The following is a 21,681-nucleotide window of genomic DNA, read 5'->3' as shown; positions in this document are numbered from 1 at the left end:
ATATAGCAAAATGAATGAGCAGACACTTTGTTTTCACTAGTAACCTTAAATGTAAATGTCTAAATACCCCATCCCAAAGTCGCTGACTGGCAGAATGGCTAAGAAAACATGATCCTTTGTTTTACTCTCTACAAAGAAACGCACCTTAGCTATAAGAACACAAATAGACTGAACATACACTGATGGAGAATATATCCCATGCAATCAGTGAACAAAAAAGAACATGGGTAGCCATATTGATATCAGATAAAATATTATACCAAGAGATAAAGTCATTACAGAGTTATTGAAGGTTCACTTCAGCAAGAAGACAGCTATTATAACTACATATGCACCTAACAGCAATGCACTAAAATTCATGAAGTAAATACTGACTAATATGAAAGGAGAAATAGACATCCACCTAACAATAGCTGTGGACTTTAACATATATCACTTTCAATTATAAATGTTGTTTCTGTGTGCCTCAACTTCATTCCTGTATAGGGTTTCCAAGGCTGTAAATCTTTATGGGAACAGAAAGCCTCATCTGCCTCCCACAGGGAAAAGGTGGACCTACAGTTGATAATCCAGGGTGTACTCCTTTATGCCACCAAAGCTACCAGTTATAGATGTTGTTATTAGGTGCTGTTGAGTCAGTTCCAACTCATAGTGACCCTAAGTATAACATAACAAAAATGCTGCCTGGTCCATGATTGTTGTTATATTTGAGCTTACTGCTACTACCACTGTGTAAATCCTTCTCAATGGGGGTCTTCTTTTTTATGGATAATCCACTTTACTAAGCCTGATGACCTTCTGCAGGAACTGATGCCTCCTGGTAATGTGTCTGAAGTATGAGAGATGAAGTCCCCAAGATTTTTTAAAATTTTAATATCCTTCTCCAACACCATAATTCAAGTGCATTGATTCTTCTATGGTCTTATTCATTGACCATGCCTTTGAGGCAATTGAAAATACCATGATTTGTGTCAGACGCACCTTAGGCCTCAAATTGACCTCTTTGCTCTTTAACACTTTAAAGAAATCTTTTGCAGCAGATTTGCCTAATGCAATATATCATTTGATTTCTTGTCTGCTATTTCCATAACAGTCAGCTTAGTGCCTTTACGTTTTTTTGTACTGTGGTAGCTTGCCATATTGCTGTGATGATGAAATCTATGCCATAAGCATTTTCAATATCAGCAGGGTACCCGGTGGTGGACAGGTTTCAGTGGAGCTTCCAGACTACGACAGAATATCAGCAGGGTCCCTGGTGGTGGATAGATTTCAGTGGAGCTTCCAGACTAAGACAGACTACGAAGGAGAGGCAGATTACTTTTGAATGGTTAGTCGGTGGAAACTTTATAAATAGCAGAGGAACATTGCCATAAATAATACTGGAAAATGAAAACATCACTAATAGCAGCAGAACTTTGTCAGATGGATTGCTGGAGATGAGCTCTTCAGTTTGGTAGGCATTCAAATATGACTGAGAAAGAGCTGCTTCTTCAGATTAGAGTTGAAATTAATGATGTGAATGGAATTAAGCTTTGGGGACCTTCATTTGTGCTGATGAGGCACAAGTCAAAATGAGGAGAAACAGCTGGAAACACCCTTTAATAATTGAAAGATGGAATGTATGAAGTGTGAATCTAGGAGAATTGAAAGTTGTCAAGAATAAAATGGACATCATAAAGGTTCATAGCCTAGGCATTACTGAGTTGGAATGGATTGGTATTGACAAATTTTGTATCTCACAACCATGTGGTTCAGTAGGCCAAGAATGACACATTGATGAGGAAAGTTGTTGCATTCATCAACAAAATGAATTATTTAGTTATATATGGTTGTTGTTAAGTGCCATTTAAGTCAGTTCTGGCTCATAGTGACCCTGTGTATTGCTCCAAGGAATCATTGGTGGAGTTGAACCATCAACCTTGTGGTTCAAACAGAACTTGCAGTCCAGTATTTACCCTACAGTGCTACATTAGAACATCTGAAAAGATTGCTAAGGACATTGAGAACTTACAGAAAGCCTTCAGTGATCTGGACCTTAATGGACATAAACAAAATACTTACATCAGAACAATAAACATTTTTCTATGGTGCATACAATCATTTTCTAGAAGAGACCAGGTGGCAGGAAACAAAACAAGAATGTCCAAATGTTTAGAAATTGAAGTCATAGAAAGCAAAATATCTGACCATTGTAGTATGAAACTAGAAATCAACAATAGAAAAATTCAGGGGAAAATAAATATGTGAAAACCAAATAATACACTACTTAGAAACTATTGGATCATATACTAAATCAAAAATGAAAATGAAACCTTGGTAAAATCCAATGAAAATATAACATATCAAAACTTTTACAACATATGTATGGGAAAATTCACAGCAATAAATGCCTGCATTAAAAAAGAATATCTAAAATGATTACCTTTATAATTAATATCACATGCTAGTAAAACTTTTCTAAGGATAATTTTAAAATGTCTACAACAGTACATTGATAGGGAACTGCAAGAGGTGCAAGCCATATTCTGTTGAGGACATGGAATGAGCGATGTCATTGCTGAGAGCAGATGAATCTTGGCTAAAAGCTATACTAACTATGTAAAGGCTTTTGATTATGTACATCATAACAACTTATGGACAACATGTGGAGAATGAGTATTCTGGAATACTTAATTGTGCTCCTCAGCAACTTGTATGTAAACCAAGAGGCCGTTGCAACAGAACAAGGGGATACTGAATGCTTTAAAATCAGAAAATATGTGTATTAGGGTTGTATTGTTTTACTATATTTATTCAATCTGTATGCTGAACAAATAATCCAAGAAACTGGATTATATGAAGCATAATGTGACATCAGGATTGGAGGACTCATTACCAACCTGCAATATGCAGATAATACAACCTTCCTTGCTAAATATGAAGAGAACTTAAAATATTTACTGATGAAGATCAAAGACCACAGTATTCAATATGGGTTTCACTTCAATGTAAAGAAAACAAAAATCCTCACCATTGGAACAATAATAATATCATGATAAATGGAGAAGAGATTGAAGTTGTCTAAGACTTCATTTTGCCAGGATCCGCCATCAACACTCATGGAAGCAGTAGTCAAGAAATCAAACTACTTGTTGCATTAGGCAAATCTACTCCACAAGACCTCTTTAAAGTGTTCAAGAGCAATGATGTCAGTTTGAGGACTAAGGTGCACCTGACCCAAGCCATGGTATTTTCAATAGCCTCATATGCATGTGATAGTTAGACAATGAATAAGGAAGATCATAGAAGAGTTGATGCATTTGAGTTATGGTGTTGGAGAAGAATCCTTAAAGTATCATGAAATGCCAAAAGAACAAACCAATCTGTGTTAAGAATTATACCAGAATCCTCCTTTAGAAACAAGGATGATGAGACTTCCTCTCTCTTATTTTGAGCATATCATCAGAGGGACCAGCCCCTGGAGAAGGACATCACGCATGGTTAAGTGGAGGTCAGCATAAAAGGGGAAGACCCCAATGGATGGATTGGCAGAGTGGCAGGTGCAGTGGGCTCAATCATATGTGCAGTTGTGAGAATTGTTCATGACCAGGCAGTGTTTCATTCTATTGTGCACAAGGTTGCTATGAGTCGGAACCAACTTGATTGAAACTAACAACAATATGTATACTTACATGCACACACATACATATGCACACATATATAGTTATGAAATCACACAGTCAATATTTGCACACATACTATATTGAGGTTTAGTCATTACATTTCGCCTTTACATGTTCATGTATAGTAAGAATTCAGGGGATTTCTAATGTGAGGGCACCAAATCTCTAGACATTCCAAGTTGCTGTCTTTTCCTTTCATTATTTTTGTATTATCATCAAATCACCAAAGTCTTCTCATAACAGTGTTGTACTTAAGTGCAGTTGAGTCAGTTCCAACTCATAGAAACTCTGCATAGGGTTTCTGAAGAGCATTTGAGTTGTGATGTTGGAGAAGAATCCTTAACGTATCATGAATGCCAAAAGGACAAACCAGTCTGGTGGGTTTGAACTTCCGACTTTGTGGCTCTCAGTCCAATGATAATCCTATTACAGCACCGCATCAGGAGTCCACCATAAGAGTTGTTGCTAAGTACCGTCGGATTGGGTTCTGACTCATAGCAACCCTGTCTAGGGTTTCCAAGGAGTGGCTGATGATTTGAACCACTGGCCTTACAGTTCAAAGTGACCTTGCAGTCCAGTGCATTATCCTGCAGTGCCACACCAGAACTCCACCATAAGAGTAGAAAGATAAAAATTTCCTGTGCTCATAGAGATATTATTTATTCAGGCCTCTTTCTTTACAGAGCTTATGCAAGGACACATTGCTTCATGCTGGCTTTACAGGGCAGAAAGGACATTTTCATTTTCATTTCTTGTAGCTAATGGTGATCATCTCCCTTCCCTTTGAGTCATTTCCTACATTGCTGATATGCTAAGCTGTGCTGCTAATAGTAAGAATAGGTTTAAGCGATAGATAAAATATCAGTACCTCTAGTACCAAAAGATTTTCAAATATTTATTTGTAAATGCCTGTTTTCCTGTATTATTTTACCTCAATTGATTTTAAGAATAACTGGAAGACTTATGATTTTGTAATAGTATTTAGACTCATCCATTAGAAAATGTGAGAAATCTGGCTGGGAGTAGACAATTGGAAGGAATGAGTATTGAAGGGGACATTACTATTAAAATAATAATGCCATATATCAATTATAAACTTTTAGTGATATGACACAGACTGATATTACCTGAATCCATATATATATATATATATATATATATTTTTTTTTTTTTTTTGCCATTAATTAGTTTAACTAAGTAACCCTGCTGAATTTGGATGAGCTTGCGTACAAGTTTGGATGGTGACTGATCTAAGTGTTAGATGATCTACTAGGATCTCGTATGGCTACACTGTTTGGGGATGACTCTCCTTTTATGCAGCTCTGCTGTGACCCTGTAACACAAGCACTGAACTTCTAACCACAGGTCAGCGATTCAAAATCACCAGGTACTCCTGGGAAACCATACAACGAGTTGCTATGAATCAGAACTAACTCCGTGGCAGTTAACAATATTATTTTTGTTCCTCTTCTAGCAGGCTAGTCTGATTCTGGTCACATGAGTATGGAAGAAGAGCAAAAGGATGTCTCAACTCTTTTCAAACTTTGGTTTCAATCCTTTGATAAGAGTCCATTTGCCAACCAAGTCATATGGGGCCAGTCCAAGAATCAAAATATTAGGTCTGCACAAAATTACATGGTAAAGGGTGCTAATACAGGGAGAAGTGAAAATGTACGAGCATAAACACAGTTACTCTTTTCACACATATTCCTTGTTGAGTCATTGGAAGAGAATGGGGAGTCACGATCATTCTAGTTTTCAGCCTATAAACTAACAATTAATGCTTGATTTACTCAAGTAAATAAATTAACAACAACACTTACAAGCACTTCCAGCTATCTAACTTTTCTGATCAAATTTGTTAGGCCAATAAGAGTTTGTTTTTCTTTGGAGTTCATTTAAAAATATACTGGTGGCCAAAAAAAAAAAAAAAAAAATCTTTCCAAACAAAGACAGCTATGGAGGAAGCTGTTAATTCTGAAATAATACATTTTTGTCCTGTTGTATTTTTAAAATAGTCATTTTGCAGTATCATTGTTGAAAGAAGAGTTTGATTTTGGTCACTTCCTCTTGGGAAATGAATTCTGTAAGTCACCCAAGACCACTGCATTTCTACCAGTACACAAACCACGAGCTACAACCACATCCCTTGCATCATATGGGTTTATTTAGTAGTCCTATGACTCCTCTCCCTGGAATTCCAGCTAGCTTGTTTTACTGGGAAAATGGAGTAAAAGTGGTTGGGTAGATGATCAACTTCTAACCTTTCTGAAATTGCAGAGGAATAATGAGAAAACAAAGCTAATTTGGTTATACTTAACCAAGTCCTTCTCTTTTTATAAAGAAATGCCAAGCTAGTCTTTCCAAGAGAATCCTACCATTCTACAGTAAAAACACAGTTACTAAGAGAGGAAACAATTTATCCCCACACAAATATCAGTTGTGAATATATTTCTAACAAAACTGGAAGCAGACTTGACTTCTGAGGCAAGTTCACATTCCACTTCATTTGATTATTTTTTTCAACAATATTTGTTATGTTCTTTTATGGTCTGCCAGTGTGTTTTTGAAGCCCAGTTAGTTAGAACAGTGGCCAACAAAATTGAGACTAAATGGAGGATAAATATCACTCCAGAAGCAAGGGCTACTTCAAAAGACATGCATTACAAAGCCCTTCTGTGACTCAAATAATCACTTGTTTTTAAAGGCTGGTTGCTAATATAGAATTGCTTTCTTATCTTCACAGCCCCTAGTGAACCCTTATTGTGCAAATTTGCTGATGGAGGACAAAAGAAGAGACAGAATCAAAGCAAATACACCCAGAATGGGAGACCTTGGCCCAGGGAAGGAGAGGTGAGTCCGGATTGACAATTTTTGCTCAGAACTTTTGGAAGCAGATGTATCCCTTGGAAGGGCAACAAGGCTGATTATGGGCAATGATGAAATCTGATCCTGTGGAAAATCAAATTGCTTCAAAATGGGGGGAATGCATATGCCTCTATAAATGTACTGAAAATCGAGAGGATAATGTTGATAAATGCATTAGAGTGGTTTAAACTCATAGCAACCCTGCACTTGATTTTTGAGAGGGGGCTAGTGACCTTGCTTATCCTACTATGCCACAAAAAGTTTCCAGAGATGTATTTATACATGTGCTCATACATTCATAATGTGTTGATTTATGTTATACATGTGCATATTATTTGTCTTTACTCATATATGCTTATATAAGGAATCCTGGTGTGGTGCTGCAGGATAATAATAGTGTGGACCCCAGGGTCAGTTTGAATCTCAAGGTAAGCAGTTCAAATTCACCAGCCCCTCCTCAGAAACCCTATGCAGGGTTGTTATTAAGTCAGAACCAACATGACAGTACTTAACAACAACAACATACATATGTGAAATATGGCATCATAGGACTACAAAATTGGCCTAAGTTCTATAGCACAGCAAGTGTTCTATCTTAAAGTAACCTTGAATCTACAGGGCACGTACTGATTTATTTGCAAATAATTGATCTGGGATTGAGAGCTCACATCATGAAATACTGTGAGATAGTACCAGAATACTAAATATTGAAACACGATGAAGAACACCAGAATATTGTCAGATACAGTGCTAGAAGATGAGGCCCTCAAGTTGGAAAGCACTTAAAATACAACTAGGGAAGAGCTGGACAAATAAATAACATCATTATAAATGGAGAAAAGATTGAAGTTGTCAAAGACTTCATTTTGCTTGGATCCACAATCAACACTCATGGAAGCAACAGTGAAGATATCAAACAACATATTGCAGTAGGCAAATCTACTCAACAAGACTTCTTTAAAGTATTCAAGAACATAGATGTCATTTGAGGACTTACGTGTGCCTAACCCAAACCTTGGTATTTTCAATAGCCTCATATATATGTGGAAGTTGGACAATGAATAAGTAAGACTGTACAATTGATGCATTTTATTTATGGTGTTGAAGAAGAATATTAAGAGTACCACACACTGTCAGAAGAACAAGCAAATCTGTGTTGGAAGAAGTACAGCTCAAATGCTCCTTAGAAACCAGACAGTAAGACTTCATCACTCATACTTTGGACAAATTACCAGGAAGACCTGTTTCTGGATAAGGACATCATGTTTAGTAAGGTCATGGCTCTGCAAAGGAGATAGAATGAGATGGATTGGCACTGCGCCAGCAGCAGTGGACTCAAGTGTAACAATCCCTGTGAGGATGACACAGAACCAGGCAGTGTTTTGTTCTCTTGTACATAGGTTCACTATGAATCAGAACCAACTCAATAGCACTTAACAACAACAGTGCATACACATACAATATGACTTTTTCTTAATTAATGAAAAAACAGTTGGTATACATGAGTTTTTCTTTACACATCAGAGTGAAAGAAAATTATTTAACAGTTGCTTATCCATTTATCCTTCTAACACAGCAGAATAGAAAAGCAACCTTTTGGATCCAATGCAATTTGGGAGTGAGTTCCTTTTTTATTGTAAAAAGACAAGAAAATACTGCCTTGGCTTCTTTGAGGTCTTTTCATTCTTTTTGAAATGGAATGAAGTTTTTTGAATGACTTGAATAAATGCCATTTGTACCAAGGCCATAATTTCAACAGGAGTGTTATTAAGCATTTCTATTCAAAGGACTTACTTCATCCATTTATCATTTAAGAGGCATCCTACTTAGTGGTGAAAATATTAAATGCTGCATTGAGAGAGCAATTGCAAGGAAATAAAGAAGGCTAGAATCTTTTTCAACAAAGCTTTTAGCCATTTTCAGTTTCTAAGACTGTTGTCTGTTTTGAGTGTTTTTAGACAGGTCTCAAAACCCCTCCTAGCTATGGTCAAGTACTGTATAATTGATAACTCATGACCTGAAGACATGAGAAAGAGAATTATCATTGGGTATTTAAAAATAATTTTTAAAAGGCAGGAATTTTAATATTTTCAACTTTAAAAAGGTGGATTATATTATATCCAAAAAAGAAGATGGTATACATTTATTTTAACCATGGAGTTCAGTGCATCAGTCAGTACTTATCCACTGTGTGCTAGTAACAATGGGGCCAACAAGCAACTTAGCACTAATGACTAAAACTTCACTTCCTGTATCCTTGTTGTTAAGTGCCATCTAGTCAGTTCCAACCAATACTTCTAAAATTGGTTCTCCTGTTACATAAATCCGTGGCATTTTACTTGTTCCTCTAGTCACTATCTATGTGAAGTCACTACATTTTCAGCTTAAGATCATTGACTACAATGGTTGCATGAATTGAAATATTAATTCAAAGTGAGGACTGAGAGCCAAATTCTCAAGGGAGGTTTTTTGGCCCCCTTCTTTCATCCATGTCAACACTGAGATATGTAAAACTTTTAAGTATATTTAACTTATGGTTGATTTTTTTTCTCATTTACCTTTAAACTAAAGGAGTAGTCCTTTGGTATCCTGCCTATATCATAAGATTATCATAGATGCTGTTTTGGCATATAAAACAATTGTGTGCCTTTTAGATTTTGTTGTAAAACTGAATGATGCCAAATTTGATTAAATTATGTCAGAGTTTGAGATTGGATAGACTAAGACTTGACTGGAACACAAGATTGGCAGGTCAAACCCACCCACTGCTCCTCGGAAACCCTATACAGGGTCACTGTGCTTTGAAATAGACTAGATGGCACTTATCCACCAACAATATATTTATATCGTATTGTATTATCTTTGTGTGTAATTGAAAAAACACTTAGGGGATATTATAAAATTATTAACTAATCTTAAGTGGCAACCAGAACTCTCTTAGTTAAAAATTATCAAGGGATTGGGGCTTTTAAGCCCCTCTTTTCTGAAAATCTAGAGTTTTCATTCACTTCCTAAAGTAGCCAATTTCAAACTCATTGGTCTTGGGACCACTTTACAGTCATGAAAATTATTTTTTATTAGTATGTTAAATAATAACAGACTTATCACATGCTAACAAAAATAGTATATTCTTATGAAAATCATCTTTATTTCTCAAAGAAAAGATACTGTTTTATAAGATTGACACTGCCTTACATTTTGGAAAATGACTTTAATGTTTGATCATTTAATCTGTTGCTATATGTTGTTTTGGCTTAAACTTATGAATAAAACTTGACTTCACTCAAATTTGAAGTTGGAATCTATGAGTCTTATTTATCTCCTGAAGATCCTCAAGATATCGTAGTCTAAGAACCACTGTCCTTGAGAAGTCTGAGCCAACTTCAGGACTAAAGAGCCAAGCTGGTTTTTAATGTATTAAAACATGTTCTTATTATTTGATGAATAACCTGTTAGCCTGTTTTACCACTGTGACTCTACACATACTACCACCCTGGGGATCTCTCCAGAAATTCCCAAAACACACTGTCTAGCAAGAATGGAGTGCTGGCTGGTTCCCCAGGATCCTCCTCCAACATTTATATCCTGATTGACCTGTGATTACTTTATATAGAGTTTCAAAGTGTTTAATATCACTTTAACCTCTACAATGTTGTATCTAAGACCTTCATGGCAGTTCTCACTTCCGGTAAAATGGTGCCCAGGATGACCTGGCTAGTTCTATCCCCTAATGACCCATCTGGGAACAGCACTGTTTCAAACCAGCTCAAAAATAGATCAATAATGTCAAGACAGGATTGCTGTTGCTTTCTTCTCTGTTACTAAGGGATATATTTATAGTGACTATAAAGAAGTCACCTGATTGATTTAGACTTTGCATCCTCAAATAGTAACAACTGATTAAAAATCAAACTGATATAAGTATGTGCCAGATGACCAGATTTTGGTATCTAGCAACCTTCATGGCTCAGCAAGGACAGTCATAAATTAAATTAAGATGTTCATTCATTCATTCAACAATACACACATACACATAAAAAAGTGGTATACAAATTTCTTTTTACCCTTTATTCAATTATGTTGTAAAGACAACTGGATCAGATAGAAGAAGGGTTAAGTAACTTCACTTCTTTGGTGAGAGTCACTCAAATTTTGAAATAATTTCTATAGTTTGGTTAATTATGTTCATTTGTGGTATGACTGGTATTTGGGTTCTGTTTGCAACTTTCTAATATAAGTAAGGTTTCCTGGTGTGGCACTTTGGGATAAAGCACTGGATTGCAAGACTGGTTTGAACCACAAGATTGGCAGTTCAAACTCATCAGCTGCTCCTTAGAAACCCTATACAGGGTCGCTGTCTGAGTTGAAACTTATTTGATAGCTCTTAATAACAATATAAGAAAATGCTGTTTCATATCATCAAAGATGCTGCTGTTTTACCAGTTTTTTAAACTGAGATCTAGCTCTCATAAAATCTTCCCAAGCCCTGTACTAATTGCCTCAGTAAATATCATTGGTAACAACTGGCTTGAGAATCTTGCTTCTGCCACAGACACAAACAAGAGAGATGGCAATCAAACAAAAAATTATCCAGCTAACCACTGAGATATCTACTGTTCCTACAGAAAAAATGCCAAGACTATATTATAAAAACAAAAATCAATAAAACAACTGTTCTTGCCTTTATCTTATTTACAGTTCTCTGCTATAGCCAATTTAAAAGCAATGAATAATAACAAATATTTTCTCTCTATCTGATGTGATGACAATATTCTTCCTTACTCTGGAAACATTTACAAGATTAGTTTCAGAGTCTAGATGTGAAAATGAACTAATGGAACTAATGTAATATTGTTAACAATCAACAGTCAGGTTCCCTTGTTTACTTGTAAGTTGGAGAGAAAATCAGGGATATAGTTACAGGAGGACTACTTGGGTTATGAAGGTTTGAAATTCCTTAACCAGTAACTAGTCAACTCCAATTCATATGTGTCAGAGTCATCTGTGCTCCATACATTTTTAAACAGATGATTTTTTTTAAAGTACATTGCCAGGTCTGTCCCAAGGTACCTCTAGGTGGACCTGAATTTCCAATCTTTTGGTTACCAGTCTAGCCCATTAACATTTGTACCACCTAAGCATTCCTGAAATTCCTTAGTTATTTCCAATTACAGAGCAACTTTTAGGTGAGACATAATGATATGTTGTTTTTAAAACATATTTAAGTACATTTTTTATTTGCTCAAGACACGGGTTTCTGACCACACTGTAGGATAATGTCTGGTGCAACTCCAAGGGGTGCCATTCACACAAACAAAGGTGAGTGGTAGCCCCTGGAATAGTGTAATGCAGAACCGGGGTATGGCACTGTGGGTTAATGCACTAGACTGTAAGGTCTGTTTGAACCGCAAGGTCAGCAGTTCAAGTTCAGCAGCCACTTGTTGGAAACACTATACAGGGCCCCTATGGGTCAGAACCAACTTAACAGCACTTAGCAACAACAATGGCCCTGCATGAACTGATAGTATGTATAACTTTAAGGAAATTAATATATTGACATGGTATACTTAAAAAAATTTCTTAACTGACTAGGTCACTAAATCCACCATTAGTGAGCTGAAAGCTCCATCAGTAGTTACTAAGGTTATCAATTTCAGCTATGACCTATAACCGAGATCATATGCTGTCTATTTGCAGATGTGAAATAAACTTGCTTTCAGTGATGGATGAAATGTACTCTGTGCTGTAAAGTTTTATAAAGTTGTCCACTCAGAGCCATTATTACTGTGCATTCTCTTCAATGCCAGTAAATGAATGAAGACCTGCAAAAGTCACATTGGAAATGGGATTCCCCAGGCTAGTGTGAAATCCGTGGCCTACCACAGTAAAGTTGAAGACCTGATTTCAAATACCCAGCTTGCTCCCTGTGGAGCGTCAAGTCATGAGGAGTAATTATTCATTCTAGCAAAATCCACTTATGATTAAGATAAAGATTCTTGTTAGCAACAACAACTGTGTTAGGAAGTATGCCTAGTTGCCATCAAGTCAATTCTTACTCACAGCAACCTTGTATAGGGTTTCTGAGGAGCAGCTAATGGGTTTGAACCACCTACTTTGTGGTTTACAGTCCAGTGCTTATCCTACAGTGCCACACAGTAGTTATATTCTATGTTCAGAGTTTAGATGAATGTACATTTTCCTTAAGGGATTATTTCATAGTGGTGGTGTTGCTAGTTTTTGTTTATTTCTATGAAGGTGGAATGCACATAGATTTGCCAGCAAAATGATCAATTTCAACAATGTCTTCATTACCACCATCATTAGTATTATTACGAAACATACATTTCTTCCATAAAAAATACTTCATGCTATGACTCTGATGATGCAAGTAGCTATAAGGAATTACTCTAACTCAAGAAATGCCCCCTCAATTTCCTGTTGCCTCCTACTTGGCCTCTTACTTTCCTATTATGTATGATGAGAAAGTCTTGGTTTGCTTTTGCAGAAACAAAGTCATAAAATATTCAGCATTCATTTAGACGATAATTTTGTCAGAAATAAAAATTTTAGATGGCAATATTGAAGAGTAGCTTAAATAAACAACATTCAGTAAATATTTAGCAAACACCCACTACTTGTGAGACGTTACTGAGTGTTATAGACATACTGTAAACACCCTCTTGAGACCTACAATCACAAAGTTCTCCTCTGTCTACAGAGTAGGAGATTACAAGTGGAATATAGTGCTGTAGGAATATAATCACTGGGAATAAATGCCTACAAATATTGACACAGTGAAAGAAAACTAAAGCCCAAATAATAGGAGAATAATCAAAGGAACAACAAGAAAAGTAACCACAGAATGTCAGTTCACACTTGTCTTCTCTTTAAGCTTTGTTTGTCATTCAGGACAGATGGCTTAAAAGACATTGCTCTATACGCATTTGCAAGCCAGAAATATCCTCCATAGTTGCATCAGCCCTATTTTATTACTTGATCAGTGGAAACTTCTCTCTTGAATTCCCTTGAGTTGCTCAGTTCTACAGATAGTGAAAATACACTGTTTCAAGAAGCAGATTGAAATAATAAATCTTGGCTAAATCTTAAGTCCTGTGATGCATCCTTTGTGAATAATAATTTTAATGAGTCATGTGTGTCACCTTCTGTGATGTGCTTGATACTTGTTTCATTCTTCCATAATTTTTCAGGCATTATCCACTAGTGCTAATGGGAACCAGTTCTAGAGTTTAAATAATAATTCACCTGCTTCCTTACTGAATGATACTGGGCCGGTTTTTCAATCTCTTAAATTTCACTTTCCTCATTAGTAGACTGAGAAGAGTAAATGGATATACTTAGTGATTTGTTGTTATTGGTAAGTGCCATTGACTGTTTTTGTCACTAAGTGCCATCAAGTCAGTTCTGACACATAGCGCTACTATTATAACACTCATAATATCAAGGACTGCTCTTGTGACACTGTAGTATCAGCATGGACTGTAAACCACAAGGTTGGCAATTCAAACCACCAGAAACCTTATATAGGATCGCAATGTGTTAGAACCTCTGTGACAGCTCTTAACACATGACTAGAACGCTTGCTTTAATATTGGATTTCTAGTTGTATGTCTATGTCAGTTATTTTTCCAAATTGGAATTTTGTATTTTTTTTTAAACATGAAAGTTTTTGTTTTTAATTTTCATCAAGAAATTTGTTCTTTTTTTTTGAATACTTTTGTTTCCCTTCCTTTTATTTTTAATATATGTATTTCAAAGAATGTAATGTCAATATAATGTTCCTGCTAATGAAAATATTTTTTTGCAAGTAGAAATTAGTATTTTTGAGTTTTGACGCACACTCTGTTAATGGTTTAATAATGTCACTTTATAAGTTATGGAGCATTATATAGCATTAAAACAGTAAATGTTTTAAAGCTTTTAACCAGTTTTCTCTTGAAGGCCATGTATTCGTTGTACAAAAGGCAGAACTGACAGGAGAATCGGGTCTTGGATGGAAAAGACAAATGGGGAAAAGATAAGAAAGAAAAATGAACTACTGCTAGAATTAAAGGAAAAGATTGAGCTACTACCAAGAACCAAAAATCTAATGACTGAATTAGCATTTTTAAAGGGAGTGATGATGAATTATTAACCTACTTATTCTGATAGATAATGGCAATTAATTTTGAATATCAAAGATGCTGAGGACATGTTGGTCGCTATGAGAAGCCTGTATAAGAAACCCATCATAATCAAGTATTTCTCAGTCGTCTTTATAGCAATTGCCTTTGACCAGAGGAATGTTCTAATGTTGCCAAGTTAGTTTTAATGTATTTATGGAAGAATTGAGAAACAGGAATTCTCTTGTATATTGTAAGAATACAGCTGAATTTGAATTTTTTTATACTTTCACTGGCTTATCTATATTTTGAACTTGATGTTACCAAACTCTTCTGTATAAAGAATTTTTAGAGTCATTAAAAGTGGTGTGCATGATATTTATAAAATTTCTTTATTTTCTAAAAGATTAGGAAGTTATTGCTTCAAACAAGTTTTCTTTTTAAAAAAAATATTTGTTATCTAGTGGAATTCAATCTATTGGTTAATTTTTTACTCCTCCTATTAATATAAACCTTGCTTGCTGGAAGTGAAGAGGACTTAAAACATTTACTGATGAAGAGCGAAGAGAACAGCCTTCAGTATGGATTACATCTCAATGTAAAGAAAACAAAAATCCTCACCACTGGACCAATAAACAACATTCTTATCTATGGAGAAAAGATTGAAGTTGTCAAGGACTTCATTCTTCTTGGATCAACTATTAACACTCACAGAAACAGCAGTCAAGATACCAGACAATGTATTGCATTAGGCTAATCTACTGCACAAGACCTGTTTAAAGTGTTGAAGGGCAAAGATGTCAGCTTGAGGACTAAGGTGCTCCTGACCCAAGCCATGATATTTTCAGTAACCTCATATGCATGCAAAAGCTGGACAGTGAATAAGGAAGACCAGAAAAGAATTGATGCTTTTGAGTTATAGTGTTGGAGGAGAATATTGAAAGTGCCATGGGTTATCAAAAGAACCAATAAATATGTTTTGGAAGAAGCGCAGCCAGAGTGCTCCCTGGAGGCCAAGATGGCCAAACTTCATCTCTCATACCTGGGACATATTGTCTGGAGGGAGCAGTCGCTGGAGAAGGATATCATGTTTGGTAAGGTCAGAGGAAAAGAGGAAGACCCCCAACGAGATGGATTGGCCAAGTGGCAGCAATGATGCACTCAAGTGTGGCAGCAGTAGTGAGGTTGAGTTGGTACTAACTCAATGGCACCTAACAGCAACAACATTAATATTAAAAAGTATCCTTGTTAGCTTTTTTAGAGCTATTATCAATTGTTATGGATAGAAAGGCAGTGGACCTTGGTGTGGTGCTGCGTGATAAACACTGTACTACTTCGTGAAACTACGAGGTGTTCCGCGGTATAAAGATGAGGCTTTCTGCTCCCATAAAGATTTACAGCCTCGGAAACCCTGTACAGGGTCACTATGAGTTGGAACCGACTCCACGGCACATAATAACAACAATTTCTTGGAAACCTTATACAGGGTCTCTATGAATCAGAATTACTTGATAGCACATGAAAACAGCAACGTGAGTGGTGCAGTGGATTAAGCTTTGTACTACTAACTGGAAGGTTGGCCTATGGAGCAGTTCAGCTCTGTCTTACAGGAACCACATTGGGCTGCTTTGACTTCTTTTAATGAGTGACCAGCTGTCTTATAATCATTTCTTAAAACTATTGAAAACTTGATTCAGTAAAAACATTTGCCTATCTTCCGTATTGTGAAAAAATCTTCGCATTGACTCATTCCTGCTAACATTTATAAACTTGTTATTTTCTTATATATTTGTATATGAAGGAAAAGTAGTTGGCTCTGATTTAGGAACCAAAATGAATCACAATGATATGAAAATGATTTATATTTCAAGGGCACACAGATCATTGTGAAAGTAAATTCAAACATGTTACATAATATTAGCAAAAAGACTATCTGTAAAGTTGTCAATCCCCAAAGCACAGTTTCTTATTAAAATGTAAACACAACTCAATGCCATAGAGTCAGTTCTGACTCACTGTGACCCCATGTATGGTTTCTGAGACTATAGAGCTTCACAGAAGTAGACAGCCTCCACTTTCTCCTGTGGAGCAGATGGTATGTTTGAACTGCCAACCTTGGGGTTAGCAGTCCAGTGCTTGTTTTAAAGCACACCACCAGAGCTCCTTTAAACAATGTATCAAAAGTTATTTTGAAAGCTTTTTAACAGCACATGGACTCAGAATGTTTCAGACCATAATCTGTGAATAAAAGGATAATACCGATACAAGGGGGCTTCCAAAAGACTGCAGAAATTTTTCATTATCTTTGAACTCCATTTTTACAGGAATTTTATGTTTCTCCCTCACATAATTCACCACTTTTCTCTTTGGGCATATCACAGTGCAAGACAAATAGTAATCAAATTATTTTGTTTAACAAGATTTTGGTTTAAAAAAGAGAGAGATTGCGATTTGCCTATATGGCTATGTTCTATTAATTTTCCTTTTGACCTTGAAATGAAGGATCACGTTTTTGTGTGTTGATGAAGATAACACTGGACTATGAATGATGATGCTTGCCAGCATAGCAAGGTTGTGTTTCTAAGCTTCTTTAGCAGATGTTGTTATGGTGTTGTTAAGTGCCATCAAGTTGGTACCAACACATAGTGACCCATGTGCAATAGAACGAAACATGGCCAGGATCTGCACCAACCTCACACTCGTTGCTACATTGGGGCCCATTGCTGCTGCCACTGTGCTAATCCATCTAGTTGGGTGGTCTGCCTCTTTTTTTCTGCCCCTCCACTTTACCAATCATGTTATCATTCCCCAGGGACTGGTCTCTCCTGACAATATCTCTAAAGTACAAGAGACAAAGTCCGGCCCTTTTGGCTTCTAAGGAGCATTCTTGAATGGCTGTACTTCTTTCAAAACAGATTGTTTTGTTCTTCTGGCAGTTCATGGTAATTTTAGTATTCTCCTTCAACACCATAATTCATATACATCAATTCTTCTACAGTCTTCTTTATTTCACTGTCTAACTTTCACATGCATAGGAGGTTACTGAAAATACCATGGCTTGGGACAGACACACCTTAATTCTCAAACTGACATCTTTGCTTCTGAACATTTTAAAGAGGTCTTGTGCAACAGATTTTTCTCAATAAAATACGCTGTTTAATCTCTTGACTGTTGCTTCCATGAGTGGTGATGGCTGATGTGAGCAAGATGAAGTCTGAAAACTTCAATCTTTTCTCCATTTATATGAATTTGTTTATTGGTCCAATTTTGAGGATTTTTGTTTTCTTTACATTGAGGAGCAACTCAATTCTATCATGTGATCTCCAGCATCATTTCTATCACCAAGGCCATATTTTCCAACAACTGATCCTTTCTCTTTGTTTCCAACCTTTGCATCTGAGTCACCAGTAGTTATCAATACATCTTCATTGCATGTTTGGTCAATTTCAGACTGAAGAAGTTGCCGTAATTCTTCAATTTCATCATCACTGACTTTAGTGGTTGGTGCATACATATGAATAATAGTGGTATTAACAGGTCTTATTTGTAGGTGTATGGATATTATCCTATCACAGACAGTGTTGTACTTCAAGACAGATCTTGGTATGTTCTTTTTGATGGTGAATGTGATGACATTCTTCTTCAATTTGTCTTTCTCGGCACAGTAAATCATGTAATTGTCAAATAAAAAATGGTCAATACCAGTCCATTTCAGCTCACTAATGCCTGGAATTCTCAATGTTTATGCATCCCATTTCATTTTTCACCACTTCTATTTTTTCTAGTATCATACTTCTTACATTCCATGTTCTTTCTGATTGTTAATTGATATTTGCAGTTTTTTCTTTTCAATTTGAGTTGTGCTCCAATGAAGGCTTTACACCATTTGCATCATCAAGATCAAATCTACTTTTAGGAAGCAGTATTTTGAGCATCTTCCAACCTAAGGGATTCATCTTCCAGTACTATACCTGACAATATTCTACTGGTCTTCATCATGTTTCAATATTATGGTTCTGACTGTATATTTCACTGCTATTCATAAGGTTTTCAGTGACTCAATATTCAGAAGTAATGCATTGTTTCTCTTTCCTCGTCTGTCTTCATCTGAAAACTCAGCTGAAATCTGTCCACCATAGGTTACGCTACTGGTAATTAAAATAGCAGTGGCATAGCTTCCAGCATCACAGAAACACGTAAGCCAACACAGTATGACAAACTAACAGATGAGTGGTGTGAGATTTTCTTGTCATGTGCTTTGTCTGCCATTTAGAAAGTAAGTTCAATAAAGATGATCATTCACATCATAAAGTAAATCTCACTGGTTCATGAACTTACATCCTCAGTATTTCAGTATCTTAACAGTCTTACTCATTAAGCCTTGTCTTATATAGTGTGTTTGGTGGTCCATTTCTCTATGTAGCCTCCATTTGCAAGGAAAGAAGGGATTAGCATATATGTTCTTGGGTATAGAGGAAGGTTAAGGGTAAGAAGGATAGAGCAAAGAATTACAAAAGGAAAGTCTGACAGTTGATCTCTATGTCACTGGTACATATTCATGGGTCTGAGCAATACAAAAAACAAAAAACAAAAAAAAACCCAACAAACTAGAAGATTTCTGGAGTTCCTGATATTTTCCTAGTAGCCAGGATCACCACAAGACTCAGAACATCCTCATCCATAAGGCACAGTTTATAATATCCAGATAGCATAAAAAACAGCTGGGCTATGGATAAGTAGAGATCAGTAAGTCAGTTACTTAGCAGTTTCACCAACTGCAAAGGATCACACAGGAAGTCACCACAAAATCTGTTTTTCTGAACTCTACTTGCCACGTCATGGCCAATCTTAACTGTATATATATACTATGTCCTTGATTCTAAAACATCATCATTTAAGGATGAAGAAGAAAAAGAATTTGAAAAAAAACAACAGAAACTAGACCTCGATCTCACACCATATACAAAAGTTTACTCAAAATGGATCTATGGCCCTAGTACGTGAATTAAAATCTTACAAACTCTTAGAAGAAAACATAGGATTAAATCTTTAGGATCTTATATTTGGCAATGGATTAAATATTGTACCAATAGCACAATCATAAAAACAAAACAAACAAACAAACAAACAAAAACAAGATAAAGCATACGTCGAAATTATCCGAGGACATTATCACATCAAACATTTGAGTAATACAAGAAAAAACATATAAACTGGATTTCATCATCATTGGAAATTTTTGTGCAAAGTGAAGAGACAATTCACAGAATAGGTTAAAGTATTGTTAATTGTGTACCTGAAAAGGGTTGAATGTCTAAAATATGTATGTAACTCCAACAAATTAGCAATAATAACAGCAAAACAAATCCCAACAAGTTCAGTCATTTAGAATCAGATAAAAACAGAAGCACCTATATAAAATATTGTAATATCCTCAGGCTTCTTTTGAGGTTATCAGTCAAGGTTCAATTTAACATTGCTTTTGATGATTAAATCACACTAGAACTTCCTCCCCCACAAGACTTTGAGACCATTACCCAGTTACATTAAATAAAGCTTTCATACTTATTCATGTTTCCTTTTTAATAAAAAAATTTCTGTAAAGCAAAGACGTTATCATTCTTCTAGTCCTAGTCCTGTCTGTATCTTTTTATCTTCTCCCTCTCTGCTACCATGGAAGGGAGACATTTTTTGTGTGTGACATTTTAGCAAAAGCAATAAAAGAGATGTATCATAACATCATGGTGCATAAACAACATCACTACCCTTTTCCAAATATAAAGAGATTAATTTCATTTGTTTTATGGATACTTTTGTTATTTTTAAAAAGCCAACAAATATCCCACATCCCATTTGATTGATTTCTTACTAACCTATAGGTACAACAAGATGACTTTTTATAGTTCCCCGTCTTCCCTTTTCTGTGTCAGTCATTTAGAGAAGAGGGAGTCTCTTGCTTTCACAACTGCCTCTAAATCCTCCCAGGTACCTGCTCATGATTTGGGCCAGATTCCTGTTCTTTGGCATTGATAAGGTCTCACAGCAATCCTCAATCATCTTGCTTTTCCCTATGTCTACTGAACAATCAATTGTTGTTGTTGTTGTTAAGAGCCGTCGAGTATAGCTGAAATATTTTCTTAATTTCATCTTAGTGCAGCTGATGTTTTCTTCACAAGGAAATTTCACTAATGAAGGAATGTTAAAAGCACACCCAAATTCCATTTTCAAATACACATTTAAGTAAAGACCACATTAATAATTTTCCTAAAGTCTTGTATTAATTTATCAATTTCTTTATTAAGCAATTACTGAACTGTTATTATATTCCAAACACATGGCTAGGAAAAGGAGATACCAATATGGACACAACCAAGAATCTAGTTGGGAGAAACACACAGCAAAGCAAAATAATAAAAGCTTCCATCTTTGGACACAGGGATAGAACAAAGATAGCAGTTAATGCTGCAGGGAGAACTAGAGAAGACTTACCAAGTTATGACATTTTGTCTGAGTTTGAAAGAACACAATTGCTGTTTTCTCATAGAAAATGTAAAGGAGAGAGAGATTTTTTAGCAAAAGAACTGCAACTGCAAAGTCCCAGAGGTCATGCTCAAGTCAGAATGTGTTTGAATGTGGTGAAAGAAAGGGAACCGAGTTGCACAAAAAAAAGTTGTGGAAAGAATAGTTACATGGGGACTTGATCACGAAGGGCTCTATGAGCCACATTTTATCCACACTATCACAGGATATCATGGAGATGAAGGGCCAAGCTGGGGTTAGACATGCATCTCTTGAGATCAAATGAAATTCTGTAGAAAATGCAATCAGTTGCTCATATGCAAGTTCATGGTAAAGCTAAGGAAAATTAAACAAGTCCCCGAGAACCAAAATATGACCTTAAGCATTTCCCATCTGAATTTAGGGACTAGATCAAGAATACATTCAATACATTAGATACTAATGACTAAAGACAGTAAGAGTTGTGGGATGACATCAAGAACATCATACAGGATTTAAATTAAAGCTCATTA

General features: G+C 35.9%; 1 protein-coding gene across 9 annotated transcripts in view; it reads left to right on the top strand.

The window, feature by feature from the left end:
- RBMS3 (RNA binding motif, single stranded interacting protein 3) overlaps window positions 1-21,681 on the top strand; it is a 1,190,010-nt gene that overhangs the window by 971,970 nt on the left and 196,359 nt on the right. For 8 of the 9 annotated variants that reach the window (XM_006851603.1, XM_006851596.1, XM_006851600.1 and 5 more), the window contains exon 7: window positions 6,409-6,515. In XM_006851603.1, the coding sequence (XP_006851665.1) occupies window positions 6,409-6,515 (107 nt within the window). Of the gene's footprint in view, window positions 1-6,408; window positions 6,520-21,681 lie in introns of all 9 variants that reach the window. The other variant, XM_006851599.1, reaches the window with a different exon arrangement.

The sequence above is a fragment of the Chrysochloris asiatica genome, unplaced genomic scaffold (assembly GCF_000296735.1).
Source record: "Chrysochloris asiatica unplaced genomic scaffold, ChrAsi1.0 scaffold00030, whole genome shotgun sequence".
NCBI lineage: Eukaryota > Metazoa > Chordata > Mammalia > Afrosoricida > Chrysochloridae > Chrysochloris > Chrysochloris asiatica.
The sequence above is the reverse complement of the archived record's forward strand: the minus strand, read 5'-3'. Positions and strand labels throughout refer to the sequence as shown.